The sequence below is a fragment of the Lepidochelys olivacea genome (genome assembly GCF_965140295.1).
Source record: "Lepidochelys olivacea isolate rLepOli2 genome assembly, chromosome: 14".
Taxonomy (NCBI): domain Eukaryota; kingdom Metazoa; phylum Chordata; order Testudines; family Cheloniidae; genus Lepidochelys; species Lepidochelys olivacea.
The window spans coordinates 33,964,244-33,984,744 of record NC_140424.1 but is presented as its reverse complement, the minus strand read 5'-3'; the positions used below and the strand labels follow the sequence as shown (position 1 = coordinate 33,984,744).

General features: G+C 48.5%; 1 protein-coding gene and 1 pseudogene across 5 annotated transcripts in view; both read left to right on the top strand.

The window, feature by feature from the left end:
- LOC311530633 (C-type lectin domain family 2 member D-like) overlaps positions 1-20,501 on the top strand; it is an 839,985-nt pseudogene that overhangs the window by 151,138 nt on the left and 668,346 nt on the right. The window lies entirely within an intron of this gene.
- Positions 1,740-19,551, top strand: LOC311530582 (zinc finger protein 311-like). 4 transcript variants are annotated; one of them, XM_084647389.1, is made up of 5 exons: positions 1,740-1,994; positions 2,571-2,628; positions 13,359-13,472; positions 17,774-17,915; positions 18,107-19,551. In XM_084647389.1, exons 4-5 carry the CDS (start codon positions 17,879-17,881, stop codon positions 19,042-19,044), a joined length of 975 nt encoding a protein of 324 aa, XP_084503515.1. In that variant the 5' UTR covers positions 1,740-1,994; positions 2,571-2,628; positions 13,359-13,472; positions 17,774-17,878; the 3' UTR covers positions 19,045-19,551. The 4 variants fall into 4 exon arrangements, with proteins under 4 accessions (XP_084503515.1, XP_084503514.1, XP_084503512.1 ...); XM_084647388.1 differs by having other exon boundaries at positions 17,699-17,915; XM_084647386.1 differs by lacking the exon at positions 17,774-17,915 and adding an exon at positions 12,893-13,019.

The following is a 20,501-nucleotide window of genomic DNA, read 5'->3' as shown; positions in this document are numbered from 1 at the left end:
GATGTGACAGCCTATCACGAGATAATTGCCAGAGTGTTCAGACGATATGTGTATGGATGAAAGCAGAGCTGCTGGGTAGGCCGCTAGCTGTTTTTAAGAAACTACTTAGGCCTATAATGGATGCTGATGCAAATGGGAGACCAGAAGTCCCTGTCTTCTCCTATTTTTATCTTTTGAGACAACATGGCATGTGGTTGCAAAGGCAGATTTTCCAGGGAACGGTCACCCCTGAGCATAGTGACCTCAGGTGCCCACCTCGATGAGGACTGGACCATGGTGACTGCATGCAGGGGGTATATGGACTTGATTGGTCCTGAAGGTGGTGCCATAAGGTGGAGTAAGTGAGAGTCACCTCCTAGACCCCTAAGACAAGGCAGGAGGCCTGTGTGCTTTCTTGGTCCACCAGCTATATCAGAAGGATGCAACCCTCTGATTTCCCTCGGCAGGCCTCGTAGGTGGTGAAGTTTCTGGTCTTTGGCTATGCCAGTCTGACCAGTCTGCTATTATCCAAGATCCCACTATGGGAGTCAAGCGTAACCAGGTTCTCCATAAGCTGCTTCCAGACACTGCAGTCACAGCCCTGCAAAGCGTGACACAAAGATCCCAAGACCAATGAAGCAGAAAACAGTCAAACCTTTTTCTAATCTTAGGTACCTGACTTTTCTTTTATTTATGGAAAGATGTTTCCGTTGTCTTAACTTCCGCTGTGTGCGTGTTTGTATGCACCTATGAGTGTGTACATCTTTAAAGGTCCACACTGGGAAATGAGCCAGTATTGATTCCCTAAACCAGTGATTCTCAAACTTTAGCAACCCGAGGACCCCCATTGTGATTAAAAAAATTTCAGAGACCCCCCCAACCCCTCTGCTCAGCCCCAGGCCCCACCCCACTCCTTCCTGTTTTTGCGAAATAACTCAGTAAACCTGCACTTCATAGGAGAGGACAAAAGTTTCTGTGGGTATGTCTACACTGCACTTAAACACACATGGCTAGCCTGTATCAGCTGCCTTGGGCTTGTGCTATGCGACTCTTTAATTACTGTAAAAAGGAGTACTTGTGGCACCTTAGAGACTAACAAAGGTGCCACAAGGACTCCTTTTCTTTTTGCGAATACAGACTAACACGGCTGCTACTCTGAAACCTTTAATTACTGTGTAGATGTTCGGGCTCAGGCTGGCAGGACCCCAGGACGTGGGAGGGTCCCAGCGCCAGGGCTCCAGCCCAAGCCCAAAAGTCTGCTCCACAATTAAACAGCTCTGTAGCCTGACCCCCACGATGTAGACATAAGGTCACTGTGATGGGGGAAAGAAAAAGGGATCATGGTTAAAGTTGCACCCTAGGCTACAACTCTGAAAGGGTGCCCCTGCATTGCCCACTATCCCCCTCCATCTCCTTATTGCTCACCCCTCCCCTTCTGCCCACGCGCAGAGGGAGAACCCCTCGCTGGGGCCCGATCCTGCTCCCCTCCAAGCCCTGTCGCTGCATTTCCTGCACCACAGCCTCTCCCCGCCACAAGCCCCTGGGGCAGGTCCCGGCCGGCGTGGGGGTGAGAGCAGAGCGAGGCCACGTCCTTCACGGCCGCAGGCGCCACCACCCGGCCCCGCAGCAGGCGCGCGCTGAGCCAAGGGGCTGAGCGCTCAGCCTGCAAGCGGCAGCCAGAGAGATCGATCCCGTCCGGCGCGAATCGTCGCCCGTTGCAGTGCGGGCGGGTGAACAGCTCGGCGCTCCCCTTGTCAGGCTTGGCCAGACCTCCCCCGCACGGACCTTCTGCCCCCGCCGGGGAGAGGCTCTCCCGGGAGGCTGGGCGGGGCGCCCTCGCGCACAGAGCCGGGAGCTATTTCCGACCCGGCTCCTGCGCGGTGCCCGTCCTGGCTCAGACCCGCCCTGCCATCGCCTCCTGCTTTGTGAGCCGGGAGCCCTGAGCCGCTGCTGCGCCCCAGCGGGGTCTGTGCGGGGAGAGCCCTTCCCTAGCGCCCCTCGGGGCCGGCCTGCAGGTGAGGGGGGAGACCCGGGGAAAGGGCCGGGGATGGGCGCAAAGCGCTGCGAACTCTCCGGGTGACGGAGCTCCGGCTAAGGGCGCAGGGGATCAATCTCGGCTGCCTCTGCCGCAGGGCTCTGGGCTGAGCCTGACCCACCGCACAGGGGCCATGGGGGTGAAGCCCTTTGAAAGTCCCCAGTGAGAAGAGCTAAGGAAAGGCGGGGCAGGGCTGGGTTAGTGGCTACCCGTGGAAAACAGGCACTCCCAAAAATTCGGAGGCAAAATGTGCACCCCCCGCCCCCAAATGTGGGAATCCCCTGCGAGGCTTTCTTGTGCACAGAGATGCCATTTGCACATTCAGCTGGGGGATGGGGGTGCATGGAAATAACAGTGGGAGCAAATTTCAAGGGTGATCCAGGACAACAGGGCAATTGAAATGGCTGAGGGTTTTCCCAGCAGGGCAGAGTCCAGCGTGTCTGTGCATGGCCTGGGGGGAATCAGGGTGTGAAATGAACTAAAGCCCCTTCTGAAACCTCTCCCCAGCCCTTTGCCCTCTGACAGGCTGCAGAGTAACAATCACCTTTTGCTCCAGATTGTCACATCAACCCAGAGGCCAGGGAAGGGAAATGGCTGCAGTGGACTCGGCTCAGGTAGTGGATTATCAGGGGGTTGTGTGGGTGGTAGGGGAGCTTTGCCTGAATGTGTGGTGGGAAGGGGAGGGAGCAGGACATACAGAGGGGAGACCAGTAAATGAAATTCCTGCTGGAAGCCTTTAATGTCAGGAGATGGGCCTGAATATCACCAGCTTTTAAGCAATAAAATACCCCACACACACTTCAGTCACCTGTCCCCACTCCCCTCCCTGGCATGCACCTCCCCGCTCTCCTTCCCCCCTCCCCCCCCACATATCCAGCATCCTTCTCAGTGTGCTGCCTGTGCCTTCACCAGTGTGCCTCTGAGGCACTCTTTACCTCAAGGTAGCACCCTGGCACCCCCATATTCACCGCTGTGATATGAGTAGGATATGTTTTGTACAAAGTATGCCTTGTAAGATATCATTTTAAAAGCCTTAATCTGTTGAACATTAATACCCTGTTGGAGTGTATGTGCTAGCATTGTATGTGAGGGATTGCCATATGTGTTACTGAAATATGTTGTGAGGTTGGGATCACCCATAATAGGCCTTTCAGTTACAACAAAGGAGTAGCCATCAATACCCAGGAGGTTAATCAGTCTTCAACACATGATTCCATAGCCCAGAGAAGGCACGTACACCATAGTGGAAAACTAATCCACATTACAGCAAATATATTTCCAGCAAGCTGGAAGAAAGTATAAAAGAGAGGCAGTGACATCATCACTTGACTCCTTCCCCCCATCCCCATCTCAACACCTGGAAGCATGGCTGAAAGACAAAGGCTTTGAACTGAGGAAGTTTGGCCCCAGGCTGGAAGGCTAGTCTCAGCCAATGTACTGAGGACCTGTAACCTGCTTTTACCATCTGCCAGAATGAGAAAAGCTGTTTGATACAACTCTTGCTTAGACTAAAAGTTTAGGATTTAGAATGCATGTTTACTTTTTATTTTCTTAAGTTAACTATATCTGACCTTTATGCCTACTACTTATAATCACTTACAACCTTTCTGTAGTTAATAGACTTATTTTAATGTTTTATCCTTACCAGTGTGTGTGTCTAAAATTCTTGGGAAATCTCAGATTACAAAAGCTGGTGCATTTCCACTTTCCTTTGATAAAGTGGCGAACTAGGTAATGAACTTACACTGACCAGGCTTCTGACCAGTGCAAGACAGTACAGTTGTTGTACTTAAAGTACTGCACAGGATCTTTTCAGAAAGAATAAGGCAAAACACCACATTTATTGGTAATACATGTATCAATCAACACTGTATCATTGCATGAGTGTAATATATATCGTATGCATCTCACATACACACACAAACGCTCCGTCTTGTTGTTACCAACTAGTTGCTCCCCTTAACTTCACTGGCCAGATGAGTTAGATGGGGGAGGGGTTGAGCCAGGCTTCTGTCGTTCTGGATCGATGCTCAGATGTTGACAAGACAAAACCCAAGGTCCTCTGCAAGACACCTCACGTTTATAGCAGCTTCCCTCTCATGTAAATCTATACCAGATTCAAAATCTGTATCTGTGTCCGTTAGTCCTTTGTGCTGCTTCCTTCTGGATGTTGTCCCAATGCTGTTCAAAGAGGGTGTTTTCAAAAGAAGTTGCTTGCTTCTAACCCCCAAAGCCACCAATATGTCTGCTCTTCTTTAGTGAGCCCACTTGACAAGTTTTATTGTTCTTGGGTCTGGCTTCCATCCCCTCTCCAACTGTTGCAGTTGTCTGGAGGTACTTGCCTTCCACGCCTTTACTCATTCACACCTCATTCATACAACAGGGCAATTGATTAAAAGGGGTGTGTGGGGGGGAATCTTGTTCTATGCCTAGTAAAAAGACATTTTTTTAACATTATACCAAGGCTCAATACAAAGTTTTCTATATAAGGATCTGTCAGGGTTCCTTCCCCACTCTGAAGTTTAGGGTACAGATGTGGGGACCCGCATGAAATGCCCCCATTCTAATTTCACAGGGGTGCTTCTTTTACCTTTTTTCTTTGTAATAAAGCTCTTTTTTTTTTTTTTTTTTAAGAATCCGATCTTTAGTGTCCTAAAAAAACCAAAGCTGGTCTGTGCTCATCTTGTTTATTCTCAAGCCTCCCCAGGAAAGGAGGGTGTAAGGCTTGGGAGGATATTTTGGAGGAATAGGACTCCAAGTGGTCCTTTCCCTGATTCTTTGTTAAAACACTTGATGGTGGCAGCATTTACCTAATCCAAGGTACAAGGGAGAATTTGTCCCTTGGGGAAGTTTTAACCAAAGCTGATAGACATAAGCTTAGGGGGTCTTTCATGCGGGTCCCCACATCTGTACCCTAAACTTCAGAGTGGGGAGGGAACCCTGACAGGATCTGATACAAAGTTTTATGAAAACAAAGGCAAAATACAAAGTCATATGAAAGTTATGTGAAGATGCTCAATGCAGAGATTTATCTACACAGTCGGGGATGCAAGACTGCGGAGCTGGGGGGAATTGGCTGGAGTCTCTCTATTGATGGTTCATGAGTGGCTGGGAGATTGTTCAGGCAACACAGTTGAGTATGTCCCTGCCTGTGGATGTCGGTGTAAGTGCAGTGCCTGTCAGATGTTTGTAGCTTGACATCAGTATCACAGAGTGAGAGGCGGTCCAGGTTGGTGGAACAGAGGGCTCATCAGTCGCACAGTCCAGCATGTACTCTAGGGACCCTGTCACAGCCTCTCAAATTACATGTCCCCAGCACTCTCCTCAGTCTGCTACTAGAGAAATTCTCCAGCCTCCATTTTATCTGCCTCACCTCTATTTCAGAACAGATAATCATAGAATCATAGAATATCAGGGTTGCAAGGGACCTCAGGAGGTCATCTAATCCAACCCCCTGCTCAAAGCAAGACCAATCCCCAATTAAATCATCCCAGCCAGGGCTTTGTCAAGCCTGACCTTAAAAACTTCTAAGAAAGGAGATTCTACCACCTCCCTAGGTAACGCATTCCAGTGTTTCACCACCCTCCTAGTGAAAAAGTTTTTCCTAATATCCAACCTAAACCTCCCCCACTGCAACTTGAGACCATTACTCCTTGTCCTATCCTCTTCTACCACTGAGAATAGTCTAGAACCATCCTCTCTGGAACCACCTCTCATGTAGTTGAAAGCAGCTATCAAATCCCCCCTCATTCTTCTCTTCTGCAGACTAAACAATCCCAGTTCTCTCAGCCTCTCCTCATAACTCATGTGTTCCAGAACCCTAATCATTTTGGTTGCCCTTCGCTGGACTCTCTCCAATTTATCCACATCCTTGTAGCGTGGGGCCCAAAACTGGACACAGTACTCCAGATGAGGCCTCACCAATGTCGAATAGAAGGGAACAATCACGTCCCTCGATCTGCTCGCTATGCCCCTACTTATACATCCCAAAATGCCATTGGCCTTCTTGGCAACAATGGCACACTGCTGTCTCATATCCAGCTTCTCGTCCACTGTCACCCCTAGGTCCTTTTCCGCAGAACTGCTGCCTAGGCATTCGGTCCCTAGTCTGTAGCGGTGCATTGGATTCTTCCGTCCTAAGTGCAGGACCCTGCACTTATCCTTATTGAACCTCATCAGATTTCTTTTGGCCCAATCCTCCAATTTGTCTAGGTCCCTCTGAATCCTATCCCTGCCCTCCAGCGTATCTACCACTCCTCCTAGTTTAGTATCATCCACAAATTTGCTGAGAGTGCAATCCACACCGTCCTCCAGATCATTTATGAAGATATTGAACAAAACCGGCCCCAGGACCGACCCCTGGGGCACTCCACTTGACACCGGCTGCCAACTAGACATGGAGCCATTGATCACTACCCGTTGAGCCCGACAATCTAGCCAACTTTCTACCCACCTTATAGTGCATTCATCCAGCCCATACTTCCTTAACTTGCTGACAAGAATACTGTGGGAGACCGTGTCAAAAGCTTTGCTAAAGTCAAGAAATAATACATCCACTGCTTTCCCTTCATCCACAGAACCAGTAATCTCATCGTAGAAGGCGATTAGATTAGTCAGGCATGACCTTCCTTTGGTGAATCCATGCTGACTGTTCCTGATCACTTTCCTCTTATGTAAGTGCTTCAGGATTGATTCTTTGAGGACCTGCTCCATGATTTTTCCGGGGATTGAGGTGAGGCTGACTGGCCTGTAGTTCCCAGGATCCTCCTTCTTCCCTTTTTTAAAGATTGGCACTACATTAGCCTTTTTCCAGTCATCTGGGACTTCCCCCGTTCGCCACGAGTTTTCAAAGATAATGGCCAATGGCTCTGCAATCACAGCCGCCAATTCTTTTAGCACTCTCAGATGCAACTCGTCCGGCTCCATGGACTTGTGCTCGTCCAGCTTTTCTAAATAGTCCCGAACCACCTCTTTCTCCACAGAGGGCTGGCCATCTACTCCCCATGCTGTGATGCCCAGTGCAGCAGTCTGGGAGCTGACCTTGTTAGTGAAGACAGAGGCAAAAAAAGCATTGAGTACATTAGCTTTTTTCACATCCTCTGTCACTAGGTTGCCTCCCTCATTCATTAAGGGGCCCACACTTTCCTTGGCTTTCTTCTTGTTGCCAACATACCTGAAGAAACCCTTCTTGTTACTCTTGACATCTCTTGCTAGCTGCAGCTCCAGGTGCGATTTGGCCCTCCTGATTTCATTCCTACATGCCCGAGCAATATCTTTATACTCTTCCCTGGTCATATGTCCAACCTTCCACTTCTTGTAAGCTTCTTTTTTATGTTTAAGATCCGCTAGGATTTCACCGTTAAGCCAAGCTGGTCGCCTGCCATATTTACTATTCTTTCGACTCATCGGGATGGTTTGTCCCTGTAACCTCAACAGGGATTCCTTGAAATACAGCCAGCTCTCCTGGACTCCTTTCCCCTTCATGTTAGTCCCCCAGGGATCCTACCCATCCGTTCCCTAAGGGACAAGAGCTGCTCCACCCTATGCTGCCGACTTTAAGCATGCTCAGTACTGAGATAGGGTGAAAAATTCAGCTAATTGGCAAAAAGTCCATAATTTCTAAGATGGTGCCCTGGCAAAGAGCTGGATATGAGTGTGTGTGTATGGACAGAATCACACCTCTGAGGTAAAGAGTCGTAATGAGCATGTGCAAAATTAGTAGCTACTGAGTATGGGGTGAGGAAGCAGGTTTATTAGCTGATCAGCTGGCTGGTTACAGCTCACTCATATCAGTTAAAATTTGTCCTAAACATCAGAGCTGTCAATCACAGCTCTGAAATAGTGGTTAATACTGAGCATCTGCGAATGAGGTAATTGCTTCTAAGACTAGAAAGTTATACTAGAAGAGAGCCAGCATGCAGGAGGATTTGGATTAGAAAGAAAGAGACAGACAGTCAGGAAAAGTGGGACAAATTAGGGGCCAGCCGAGGAAGCGAAAGAGGAGCTACTGGAAACATATTAGAAAAGGTGCTGCAGAGAGAGAGAGAAAGAAAACCGGAACGGAGCAAAACTGACTGACCAGGGGTTGAACAGCAATAGCGATTAAAGAAAAATACCAAAGGGTTTATAAAGCAATAACAGTGATTTAAAGGTTTCAGAGTAACAGCCGTGTTAGTCTGTATTCGCAAAAAGAAAAAGAGTACTTGTGGCACCTTAGAGACTAACCAATTTATTTGAGCATAAGCTTTCGTGAGCTACAGTGAGGTGTAGGAAAGCTTATGCTCAAATAAATTGGTTAGTCTCTAAGGTGCCACAAGTACGCCTTTTCTTTTAGTGATTTAAAGGGTTACTAACGGATTTATAAAGTAAGCCTGCTATTTTTTTAATTATAGTAGAGTATAAGTATAAAATTGTGTTACTGACTGCAATTTAACTATGTAAACTTTGAAGCAATTTAAGAACTGCTGTCAGCAATTTGTTACACGCTGGCCATTTGTAGCAAAGTGTTTTGCTTAGAATAATTTAAATTGTATGCTATTACAGTTTCAATGCTTCATAGTGTGTAGTAAGGGATTTGTGTTTATTTTCTATTTCTAGATTAGATTGTAGTAGGGATTATTAGTTTAATAAAAAGATACGTTGTTGTTTGGGAAAGCATATGGCCCGGGTCAATTACTTTTTCTGAAGGTTATATCTGTGTCCTTTAGCGTTTTCCTTAACAACCCTGGAAATGTATACCTTGGGGAGGACAAATTAAGGGACCAATAGGCCGGTCATTTACCTAGGGGCACACACAACCTATTTTGGGATATAGAATACCAGGGTTGGAAGGGCCTCAGGAGGTCATCTAGTCCAACCCCCTGCTCAAAGCAGGACCAATCCCCAAATAAATCATCCCAGCCAGGGCTTTGTCAAGCCTGACCTTAAAAACCTCTAAGGAAGGAGATTCCACCACCTCCCTAGGTAACCCATTCCAGTGCTTCACCACCCTCCTAGTGAAAAAGTTTTTCCTACTATCCTACCTAAACCTCCCCCACTGCCACTTGAGACCATTGCTCCTTTTTCTGTCATCTGGTACCACTGAGAATAATCTAGATCCACCCTCTTTGGAACCCCCTTTCAGGTAGTTGAAAGCAGCTATCAAATCCCCCCTCATTCTTCTCTTCTGCAGACTAAATAATCCCCATTCCCTGGGCCTCTCCTCATAAGTCACGTGCTCCAGCCCTCTAACCATTTTTGTTGCCCTCCCCTGGACTCTTTCCAATATTTCCGCATCCTTCTTGTAGTGTGGGGCCCAAAACTGGACGCAGTACTCCAGATGAGGCCTCACCAATGCTGAATAGAGGGGAATGATCACGTTCCTTGATCTGCTGGCAATGTCCCTACTTATACATCCCAAAATGCCATTGGCCTTCTTGGCAACAAAGGCACACTGTTGACTCATATCCAGCTTCTTGTCCGCTGTAACCACTAGGTCCTTTTCTGCAGTACTGCTGCCTAGCCACTCAGTCCCTAGTCTGTAGCAATGAATGGGATTCTTCCTTCCTAAGTGCAGGCCTCTGCACTTGTCCTTGTTGAACCTCATCAGATTTCTTTTGGCCCAATCCTCTAATTTGTCTAGGTTCCTTTGTATCCCTCTGTATCCTGTCCCTACCCTCCAGCATATTTACCACTCCTCCCTGTCTCCTGCTGATTATCCCACCCCCGCACACACACCTCTCCCTGAGGCCTCTTCCAGCTACCTCCTGCCAGACCCCCACAACACACACATCCCTGTGCACCATCAAGGCACAGTCTGCCTCTTCACCTCCCACTCATCCCCCATGCATCCTCCTGTCCAATCCTTGGTCTGCCCCCACCCCTTCACAAACACATTCCCCTGTGACCCCTCCTTTGTCTGCCTCCTGCCCCCGCTCAGTAGCCCAGACCACCAAGGGGTCCCACCCTTTTGTAATGGCCTCAGTGCCTCCAAGAACAAGTGTCTGGGCTCCAGCCATGAGCTCTGCCCAGTGAGTCCAAAGGAGCCAGACTCCTGGGCAGAAACCTGCCCACTCTGCAGGGCCCAAGGCACCTCAGCCAGGATTTGCAGTGACACCCAGCAGCCTTTTCCAAACAGAGCAGGGTGTATTAGCCCGCTGGGACCCAGCATAGGGAAGCCCACAAGGTTAGCAAAGAGAAGCAAAGGTTAAGCCATAGCCCATCTTGGCCAAGCCAGTGCAGTCAGCCAGCCAAGCTGTGATGCATTCCATTGCTGGCTCTTTTTCTTTGGATGTGTCTATGCAGCAACTAGACACCCGCAGCTGATGCCCATGCCATGCCAGCCCATGCCAGCTGACTCGGGCTCATGGGCCTTGGGCTGTTGAGCAGTTTCATTGCTGTGTAGACATATGGGCTTGAGCCTGGGCTCTAGGACTCTGTGAGGTGGGAGAGTCCCAGAGCTGGGGCTCCAGCCCGATCCTAGAAATCTACACAGCAATGAAACAGACCCTTAGCCAAAGCCCCGTGAGCTTAAATCGGCTGGCACAGGCAAGTAGTGGGTTTCTGTTTGCTGTGTAGACATACTCTCTGTCAGTCCAAGGCGAGAGCTCTGTCTCTCCAGAAGGCAGCACCTAACACGGCCACCTGACACCTTTCCCCTTTGTTCTCTTTCTGGGGCCTCGGCTCAGCTTCCCATCCCAGCCATGGGGGGAAATCCCCTTCCTCTGGGTCGTTGGTTGCCAGGGGTGAGTGTCCCAGCCCCGGGGGCTCCCACTGTCTTTTTGGATTCTCCGTTGATCTGGGGGTTGGTTTCCAGCCAGCCCTTTAGTGATCAGTCATTCCACCCTAGACAGCGAGGTTGAACCCCCTCTCTGGCCCCGCATGTCTTCTCTGCTGCTCCAGGAACAGCGTTAACCCTCCTGCACCCACTGGATAGCAATGTAAAGCAGAGAGGGAAACTGAGGCACGCACAGGGGAGTCATGAAAATATTACAGAAAATTCCCAGTTAATCATACCTCCCCCAATGCGCATCCCTCTGTGTCCTCCTCAGCCTGCCCCCCGCCCCCCACCATGACCCTGCACAGTCCTTGGTTAAGCTCCTCTCCCCACATACACATCCACCAGCACCCTTTTCATTCTATCCCACATATCTCCCTTTTCCCCCCTCAGACTGACTCCCTGTTGTCCCCCGCATCCCTCCTCAGTTTACCAGCCCCAACATGCATTACTAAGGATCCTCCTCTGCATCCTGCCCCTCCACACATGCCCCCTGTGACCTTCCCAGTCTGCCCAGCTCACTCCCACACACACTCCATCCACCTGCTTCTTCCTGTCCCCACCTCTAGCACCACACATTCCCATTGTTTCTCATAGCTATGTACACAGTCTGCCAACCGCAGAGCCCCAATCACGTCTCCCCAAGAAAGCCTGGCTTCAGCCTCCCTGAAAACAATGGGAGCGGGTGGCCACCTTCACTAGGTGCAGCCAGGATTGTGAGTTCAATACTTGAGGGGGCCATTTACGGATCTGGGGCAAAAATAAGGGACGGTTCTTGGTCTGGTCCTGCTTTGAGCAGGAGGTTGGACTAGGGGACCTCCTGAGGTCCCTTCCAAACCTGATATTCTATGATAGGGTCCAGAGTGACCTAGACAAATTGGAGGATTGGGCCAAAAGAAATCTGATGAGGTTCAACAAGGACAAGTGCAGAGTTCTGCACTTAGGAAGGAAGAATGCCATGCACCACTACAGGTTGGGGACAGACTGGCTAAGCAGCAGTTCTGCAGAAAAAGACCTGGGGATTACAGTGGATAAGAAGCTGGATATGAGTCAGTACTGTGCCCTTGTTGCCAAGAAGGCCAATGGCATATTGGGCTGTATTAGTAGGAGCATTGCCAGCAGATTGAGGGAAGTGATTATTCCCCTCTATTCGGCACTGGTGAGGCCACACCTGGAGTATTGTGTCCAGTTTTAGTCCCCCCACTACAGAAGGGATGTGAACAAATTGGAGAGAGTCCAGTGGAGGGCAATGAAAATGATTAGGGGGCTGGGGCACGTGACTTATGAGTAGAGGTTGAGGGAACTGGGGTTATTTAGTCTGGAGAAGAGAAGAGTGAGGGGGGATTTGATAGCAGCTTTCAACTACCTGAAGGGGGGTTCCAAAGAGGATGGAGCTAGGCTGTTCTCAGTGGTGGCAGATGACAGAACAAGAAGCAATGGTCTCAAGTTGCAGTGGGGGTGGTCTAGGTTGGAGGTTTTTAAGGTCAGTCTTGACAAAGCCCTGGCTGGGATGATTTAGTTGGGGATTGGTCCTGCTTTGAGCAGGTGGTTGGACTAGATGACCTCCTGAGGTCTCTTCCAACACTAATATTCTATGATTCTATGGATATTTAATTTGGATGCAGGGGAATGGACTAGATGACCTTGTGAGGTCCCCTCTAGTGCTACGATTCTATGATGCTATGAAAACAATGGGAGCTGGTGGCCACCTTCACTAGGGGCAGCCTGCCTTCCACATGCCAAAGGGTAGGGCAGTGGTGACCATCTTGAGTAAGGGCATTTTAGCTTCCGGCCCTCCTCCCAACGGGAGAAGGTGGCCATTTTGAAAAAGGGAAAATGTGCGATTTCACTGCCAGGAATGGTGCGATGGTGAGAAATTTTTCAAATCCTAGATAAACACTGTGAGATCCATGATAAAATCAGTAGCTCTGGTCATTGCTGTTGCACCACAGTAACAGCATGCTTTTCATCTAATCTTTCCAAAATCCCCCCCCCCCCCCCCCGAGGAATGTTCCTGCTCTCTGTGGCCGAGGGGGATGTTCCCAGCTCTTTCTGCAACTGAACCTGGGGGGCAGTGGCTGGGGCAGCAGGTTCTGAGTGGGGGACTCTTGTTGTTGATACAGATGCCCGTGACCTTCGAGGAGGTGGCTGTGTATTTCTCTGAGAGGGAATGGGCACTGTTGGACCCGGGTCAGAGAGCTCTGTATGGGGACATCATGCAGGAGAATTACAGGAATATGACCTCGCTGGGTAAGGATTCCTGTGCCTTTGGTGTTAGAAACTGGGCATCTTTGAAGTGCCCAGGTTGCCTTCTGCTCAGGTTTCAGAGGGATCAGCTCCTTAGTCCCAGGCTCAGCAGGGTTAGGAAAGTGTAAACAGGTTGCACAGTGATGCTGTGCCAGAGTCATAAAATCCCCCAGTGTGTGGAGATCCTTGAATCCCCTTCTGCCTTCCCCAAAGGGTCTCGAGGAACACTTTCCCATCCCTTTGCTATATACAAGGGCATCCACCTACACAGCACATCTGGAAACAGCTGTCTCAGAACAACAGTAAAACTCTAATCTCATTTAATTTCTTTTCCCGGAGCAGGTTTTCCAATTCCCAAGCCCAGCGTGATCTCCCAGCTGGACCGAGGGGAAGAGCTGTGGGTCCCTGATCTCCAGGGGTCCCAGGCTAGAGAGATCCAGAGAAACATTCCCAGAGGTGAGAGATTGGTTAAACGCATGTGGAAACCATCCCTCATTGACTTAAAGTGCTGAGATTCCCACGCAGGCCCCTTGAGCTCCTCCAGTTCTAACTTATTGCCCCCAGGTCAGGATTGTGCCTAGCAGGTGTCGTGTCCTCCTGGCAGATGTAGTTCATGGCTTTCCACGCATCCTGACTGACACCTGGCAGTAGCTCCCTGCCCCCTGAGTGTTCAGATGGGATGTGGAGGAAGAATTGGGTGTTCTCCTTCCAGGTGTGTGAATGCTTAGTGATCTGTAGCCAGAGAGCTTTCCCTGGTGGTACCTGTCAGTTTGCCATGCATGTCCTCATGTATCCACCCCAGCAGCCTCACAGCTCCTTCTCACCACCAGTGTCTGGTGGTCGGAGCTCTCCATTAGCTGTTGTTCATGGATTCCCTTTTTTTCTTCTGAGTAAACCTTTTCTCCGTATAAATAGTTCTAGTAGCTTCTTCTTTAGCCATGTTTTTCCCACCAGATATTTGTTTGTTTCTTATTTTATGAAGCTTTTGTTCTTGTTTTTCTCTGGGGCTCTTTTACTTGGTACCAGAGGGCTTGGTTATGCCAAAGTCTCCTGGAGTTCAGCACTGTCTCACTTGCAGGGTGTCTGATCCACTGAACGACCCTCACACTCATTGCTTATTTTGCCTCACTGAGGGGCAAATGAGAGACACGTGCTCTATTTGTAGATCTTTCAAGAGGAGAACACAAAAATCTAGGGACATAAGAGTAAAATATTACCATATGGAGCGTGCTGTGCATCCCTTCTCAGACCTCAGTTGTCTGGAGTCCAGTGCTTTGTCCTAGGACAGGAGTTCTCCTGTGGATCTTTCTCACTCACCTCATGGCTTGAAGTCAGACAGACACAAGAGAAGAGGAATTTTTCCCCTTCTCCCACCATGTCTTGTAAGAGCTGTAAGTTAGTCTCAGGGTAAGACTTATAAATCAACGAGCTTTTCTTCTTCAGAATCAGACTCTGGGAACTGAAAAGCCTCAGCAGAGTCCTCATGGGAACTGTCAGGTTACAGCACAAGTAGAGACTAGGTGCTCCCCAGTACCAACAGTGAAATCAGGGCAGGAAATACAGCCATTGACTCCAGGACCAGTGCAGGTATCCTTGAGAATGGCTCTGACAATTTATTAGAATCATGAACTTCTGCCAAAATATTATTGAGATGTCATGAGATTTGCTCTGTTGGTCCCGGATTCCCCTTGGCTGCTACAAGACCCAACTCTGACTACTCATAGGCTACAGCCTTTATTACAGCCAGAGCTGCCCTCAGCACTGGCTAGAATGTCTGTAGGACCGATACCATCAGCCATGGGGTCCTCTGTACCTTTGAAGCCTCCAGGATTGGTTTCTTGTACACAGATGGTTCTGATAGGACTCAAGTCATCAGTATTGACATTTAAACCTTCTGCCGACAGGCACAGCTCCAGAGGCTGTACTCCGGTGATTCCTCCTAGTATCACACCACTGGTGGCAACTGACTGTCCATATTAATCATTGGATTCAGAAGAAGAACTTTATACTTCTTACTTTAGAGGGAGATCTAGATTCTCTCCATTACATTCTTCAGTGACAAAATAGAGCATTCGATGGAGATGATACCACAATGGTAGATCTAGACATAGATCTCCATGATCTTGCAGATGAACCCCGTATCATACGGGTACATGCAATAGCTGGACTGGAACCCATGCAGCATCCCTCCAGTCTCTAGGCTGGCTTCTCCAGACTGTTTTCAAAGAAGTTCTGTGTGGGTGGGAGTTGAGTTCAGGGTAAGACTCACATTATACCTCAAACTAGCTGTGCTGTGAAGACATGCTCTGTAGATAAGATTAGTTATTTCTTTCACAAGTCTTTTCTCAAGTTGTGATGCCAACACACCCTAAGAGTAGAATTTAGTATGGTCTCTTCCAGGGATTCTCCCTTTGAGCCGATGGCTTTTTGTCCTCTTCAGTACTTATCTTAGGGTGGCCACTCGCATGCTTCCAGAATATGGGACGTTCCGGTACGTCCCAAAACATCATGAGCCTGTCCCTGCTGACATGACCCCATGCCTACCAGAGCGTCTTTTCATGCATGGTGTGTGTGAGCTCACGCCACATGGGGGGTGGAATTTTTAAGAGCCCGCCGCCCCGCCCCCACCAGCATGACCTTATGTCTAAGGTCATGCTGTCAGGGGCAGAACAACACTCTCTTCAGAATGGCATCCCCCATCTGGTACTGGACAAAACCAGTTTTGGCTGAGTACTGGATGAGAACACACCCGAGAAAAATAGGACTGTTTGGTTTAATACCAGACGAGTGGCCTGCCTAATTTATCAGTTACGGTCGCCTTTCCAGTGGCAGTTGCTTCCACTAGAAGGGTTTGGAAACCACAAGCATGAATTTCATACCCCTTCCCCCACCTCTCTTTCCACTATTTTTATGAGGATAAAGTTGCTTTAAGGCCTCATCAAACATTCTTTATCGAAGGTGGTTACCGATTTCTATCTCAACCAAACCATCTTTTTACCTCCCTTTTCCCCCAAGTCACATTCATGTAAGCTTGAGGAAAAACAGCATTTGCTGGATGTCTGCTATGCCCTTGCCTTTTATCTGGACAGGACAAAACAGTTTCAGTCTTTGCCTCAATTCTTTGTTTCCTGCGTGAAGAGAATGAAAGGGCAGGAGGTTCTCTTATGGTGCATTTCTTGATGGATCACCTCTCATATCACTACAAGTTATGATGTTGCAAAGTTAAAACTACCTTCCAACTGACTGAATGTTCGGCAGCTTTTTTAAAGCATATTTCGATCCCAGATATCTGCAGGGTAGTGACCTGGTCTTCAATTCACACTGTTCCCAAGCACTGTGCCACTTCAGCCACTTCCGGAGACTGTGCTAGCTTTGGAAAGGCTGGTCTGCAGTGGCTTTGCAGATAGACTCTGAACCCTCCTCCACAGAACACTGCTTGGAGGTCACCTGAAGTGGAATAGACACATGGAATCACTGAAAGATAAAAAAAAATTAGATACCCATGTGACCCAGGGTGCCTAGGGCAGCCCACACTGAAAATGCCAAAGTCAGGGCAGGCTGCAAAGAAGAGAGCAGATTCTCCCCAAACTAGTGGTTAACATACTGTAGGTAGATTCACCAACCAGTCACAAACTGTGCTCCTGATCCCCCACACTAGTTATCAAGAAGATTAAAAAGAAAAAAGCAGCCATCACACAGCCCCTTTTCAGCCACTCCAGTCTCTGGCTCCCAGTCAGCAAAGTCCTGTAAAGTGAGAAGTTACTTAAAACTCTATTCACTATAAAAAATGTTCTTCTGATTCCCTAAGGGCCAGCCATGTTACCAGATCAATACTACTTTGGATCTTACCCAAAATACCACGCTGCCAGCCAATCCTTTAGTATCTAAAACTAAAGATTTATTAGAAAAGAAAAGAACAATATGAGAGTTGTTAAATGGTCAATACAAAGAGATACTATATGACTTCTGATGCCACATGTTAGGGTCCTAGCAACACTGGTGCGTTTACTGGCTCAAAAGTTCCTCTGGAACACATCTAAAACCTGAATGAGTCTATCAGTCAAAACTTTATTTTGTAGAGAAGTTACTCCAGAGGTGAGGAGCAGGACTGAAGACAAAATGGAGGTGATGCAGCTGCCTTTTTCTATTCTCTGCCATGTGGCTTGTATATCTTTTGTCCCAAACACAAACTCAAAGCACATGGGCATGGAAAGGTACTTGGAGTCCCCTGTCCATAGGCATGTCCCTACATGTCCTGCTGACTCATAGGTGTAGCCCCTGCCTTCTCTCAATGGGTCCATAGTACAGCTGATTGCCCTTGATAGGCCAGTAAGCAGGCTGGATAGTGCTGATACCAGTCTGTCTGGGGGTGTCACCCAGATACACAGCACAAGTTGAGCTATCACTATACCACATGTATTTATAACTCATGATGCAAAGATGAGACATACATGGAAACAAGCTTATCATATTTAGCAAATCATAACTTTTCCACTGATAACTTACATGGACCTTATATGGCGTATCTGATAAATGATTCGTTGCAATTTTGTAATACTGGTATCGATAATATTATAAGTGGTCACCCATAATCCATATAGCGTCACAACCGGTACTGGTTGTTTTCCAGGACGTGTTGCACATGTCTTTTCCACCACCCACCCTCCTCCCTTCTGCTTCAGAGTCCATTATGTTAGGATGCTGGTGCAAATGAACTGAGATGATGCCCTGGGCATATCTGCCCTTCATTCCCTCAGCTGGATGTATGAAGACATGCATGGCGCATATACCACTACCGTAAACTCTCTGAATACAGTGTCATGCACACCCCTAAAGCGGAATAGACGTGAAGTGAAATAGACATGCGCAACATCTTGAAAAACAGCAAATACAGTAAAGGTTGGTAGCTGATTTTTCCCTTCTCTCTTTCTTCCAGGGAAGGGTTTGTGTGGGATTCAACACCTGATTTGTCTGTCTTCCCAGTAGTTATTTTGGATTGTTTCCCCACTTTCCCGTTCCCCTTTTCTCACCTTCCCTTTCTCCTGGCACAGGGACTGACTCCTGTGTGGATTCTCTCTCTGTCTCAACAGGTGATGAGATGGTGAGTGAGAGCAGTGAAGAGAATCCTTGTCCGGCAGGTCCTGAGCAAATGGAACCAAAGGGGATGTTACTGGGAAGGTGTGAAGGGGATGATTCTCAGATTCCTGGGCAAGGACAAGCCCAAGAAACACAGTGCAGACCAGAGAAGCAGCAGGGAAGCCCCCTAGGGAAGACACTGGGTGAATCCACTTGCCAAGGGGGAGTTTTGGAAGAACCTAATGAGGCCATGATCCAGCCGAGAACCTGCACTAAGGAGAAGCGATTTGAATGTGCTGAGTGCAGGAAACGTTTTAGTTGTAAAGAACACCTTGTTAGACATTTGAGAGTCCACACAGGAGAGACCCCCTATCACTGCCCTGAGTGTGGGAAACAATTCAATGACCAATCAATCCTTATTAGACATCAGAGAACCCATACAGGAGAGAGACCCTATAAGTGCCCCAACTGCAAAAAATGCTTCAGTCAGAGGTCAGGCCTTATTACACATCAGACAGTCCACACAGGAGAGAAATGCCATAAATGTCCTGACTGTGGACAAACCTTCACTCAGAGAGGGCATGTCACTAGACATCGGAGGACTCACACGGGCGAGAGACCCTATGGATGCCCAGAGTGTGGAAAAAAGTTCGCTTCCACCTCTGACCTTATTATACATCAGAGAATCCACACAGGAGAGAAACCCTACAACTGCCCCGAGTGCGGGAAAAGCTTCAGTCACAGCCATCACCTTACTGACCATCGGGGAATCCACACAGGAGAGAGACCCTATACCTGCCCTGGCTGTGGGGAAAGCTTCAAAAGTAAATCTGGTTTCAAAGTCCATTGGAGAAGGCACACGGGAGAGTGCCCCTATCAATGTTCCGTCTGTGGGGAAAGGTACAAAACCAGGAACTCTCTAACATGTCACATGAAACACCACACAGAATAGTGCCAGCCACTTCCCCTCCTCTCTCTGCATCTGTAGAGATAGGAAGAACCAAGAGGATAATAAACTCCCAGTGCCCTAGGGAGTCAAGTGGCACCACTATTTACATGTGTGCTGTGTGTCTCAGGAGGATGGAGGCACAAGGAGAGTGACATTATTATTATTATTACTGTATTGCATTATTCTGACACTCTCCCATCCCATCCCAGCTCCCTCTGTCATGAGGAGGCTTTTACTGAGCCAAAGAGTTTACCTGGATTTCCCGATCCCTATTTCAGGCAGGGGCTCAGTTCACATTGTTGCACACTGGGATTATTCTGTAAATTGCTGCCCCGGGAGGCATTTTCTCCCTGTTTCTGCATGGTGGGGAAGAGCAGAGATCTGATATTTCTGGAAAGTTGGATGTCAGTGGATTGTTTGTTTGTTCATTGAATTATTTTCTTAGTATTGCTCAATTATGTGTTTTTCCCCCCAAATAAGATGTAAATAAAACTTTTCTGGCAAATTTCATTTTCCTGAGCAGCCTGGGAATTTCATTGGTTCTTGAGTTCTGGGAGGGAGAGAGGCCAAGTGTCCCAGACTGGGTGAGTTGTCTCCCTCTGAAGAAATCACTCATTACCCCATATTCCGTCCTTTCACTAATTTCTCTGCCCATCCAGTTTTGGAAGCTGGAGTGTAGGCACATCTGTGTCTTTGCTCTTGCAGCTTTGACGGCCTCTGGGCTCTAGCCTTAGGTCTTCCCTTCCCCTCTACAAGTGGTTTAATGGGAGCAGGAGAGAAACATCCTCAGAGGCAGAATCCAGGAGCCCTGGCTGGGTGTGATCCCCAGAGGACACCCACAGCTAGAGATGATGGATAGAGGGACATTTCCAGAGGGGGAGCAGCCCGTCTCCTTCTCCCCAGCAGCATCTCCAGCATCTGTCCCATCTGCTCTGTGCCCAGCTCAGTGAGGAATCCAGTAACTCCAGGGCAGAATTATGACCAGAAGTTGCAGTGGGGGAGGTTTAGGTTGGATATTAGGAAAAACTTTTTCACTAGGAGGGTGGTGAAACACTGGAATGCGTTACCTAGGGAGGTGGTGGAATCTCCTTCCTTGGAAGTTTTTAAGGTCAGGCTTGACAAAGCCCTGGCTGGGATGATTTAATTGGGGATGGGTCCTACTTTTGAGCAGGGGGTTGGACTAGATGACCTCCTGAGGTCTCTTCCAACCCTGATATTCTATGACATTTCCCATGGGCATAGAGCAGCTGCAGGGCTCTTAGAGCCCCTGGCCAGACTCCATCCCAGGTGTTTGCTTTCCAGAGGGTGCCTGGATCCTACCCCCACTTCCCTGGGAATGTCTGTGATGCTGTAGCTCCCTGTTGTGGTGCCTGAATCTCTGTCTCAGGGAGAACCCCTGGTTCCCCAACACTTTGCTGTCCTGTTCTCTCTCGTCCCCCTCAGTTCTATTGCACCCTGGA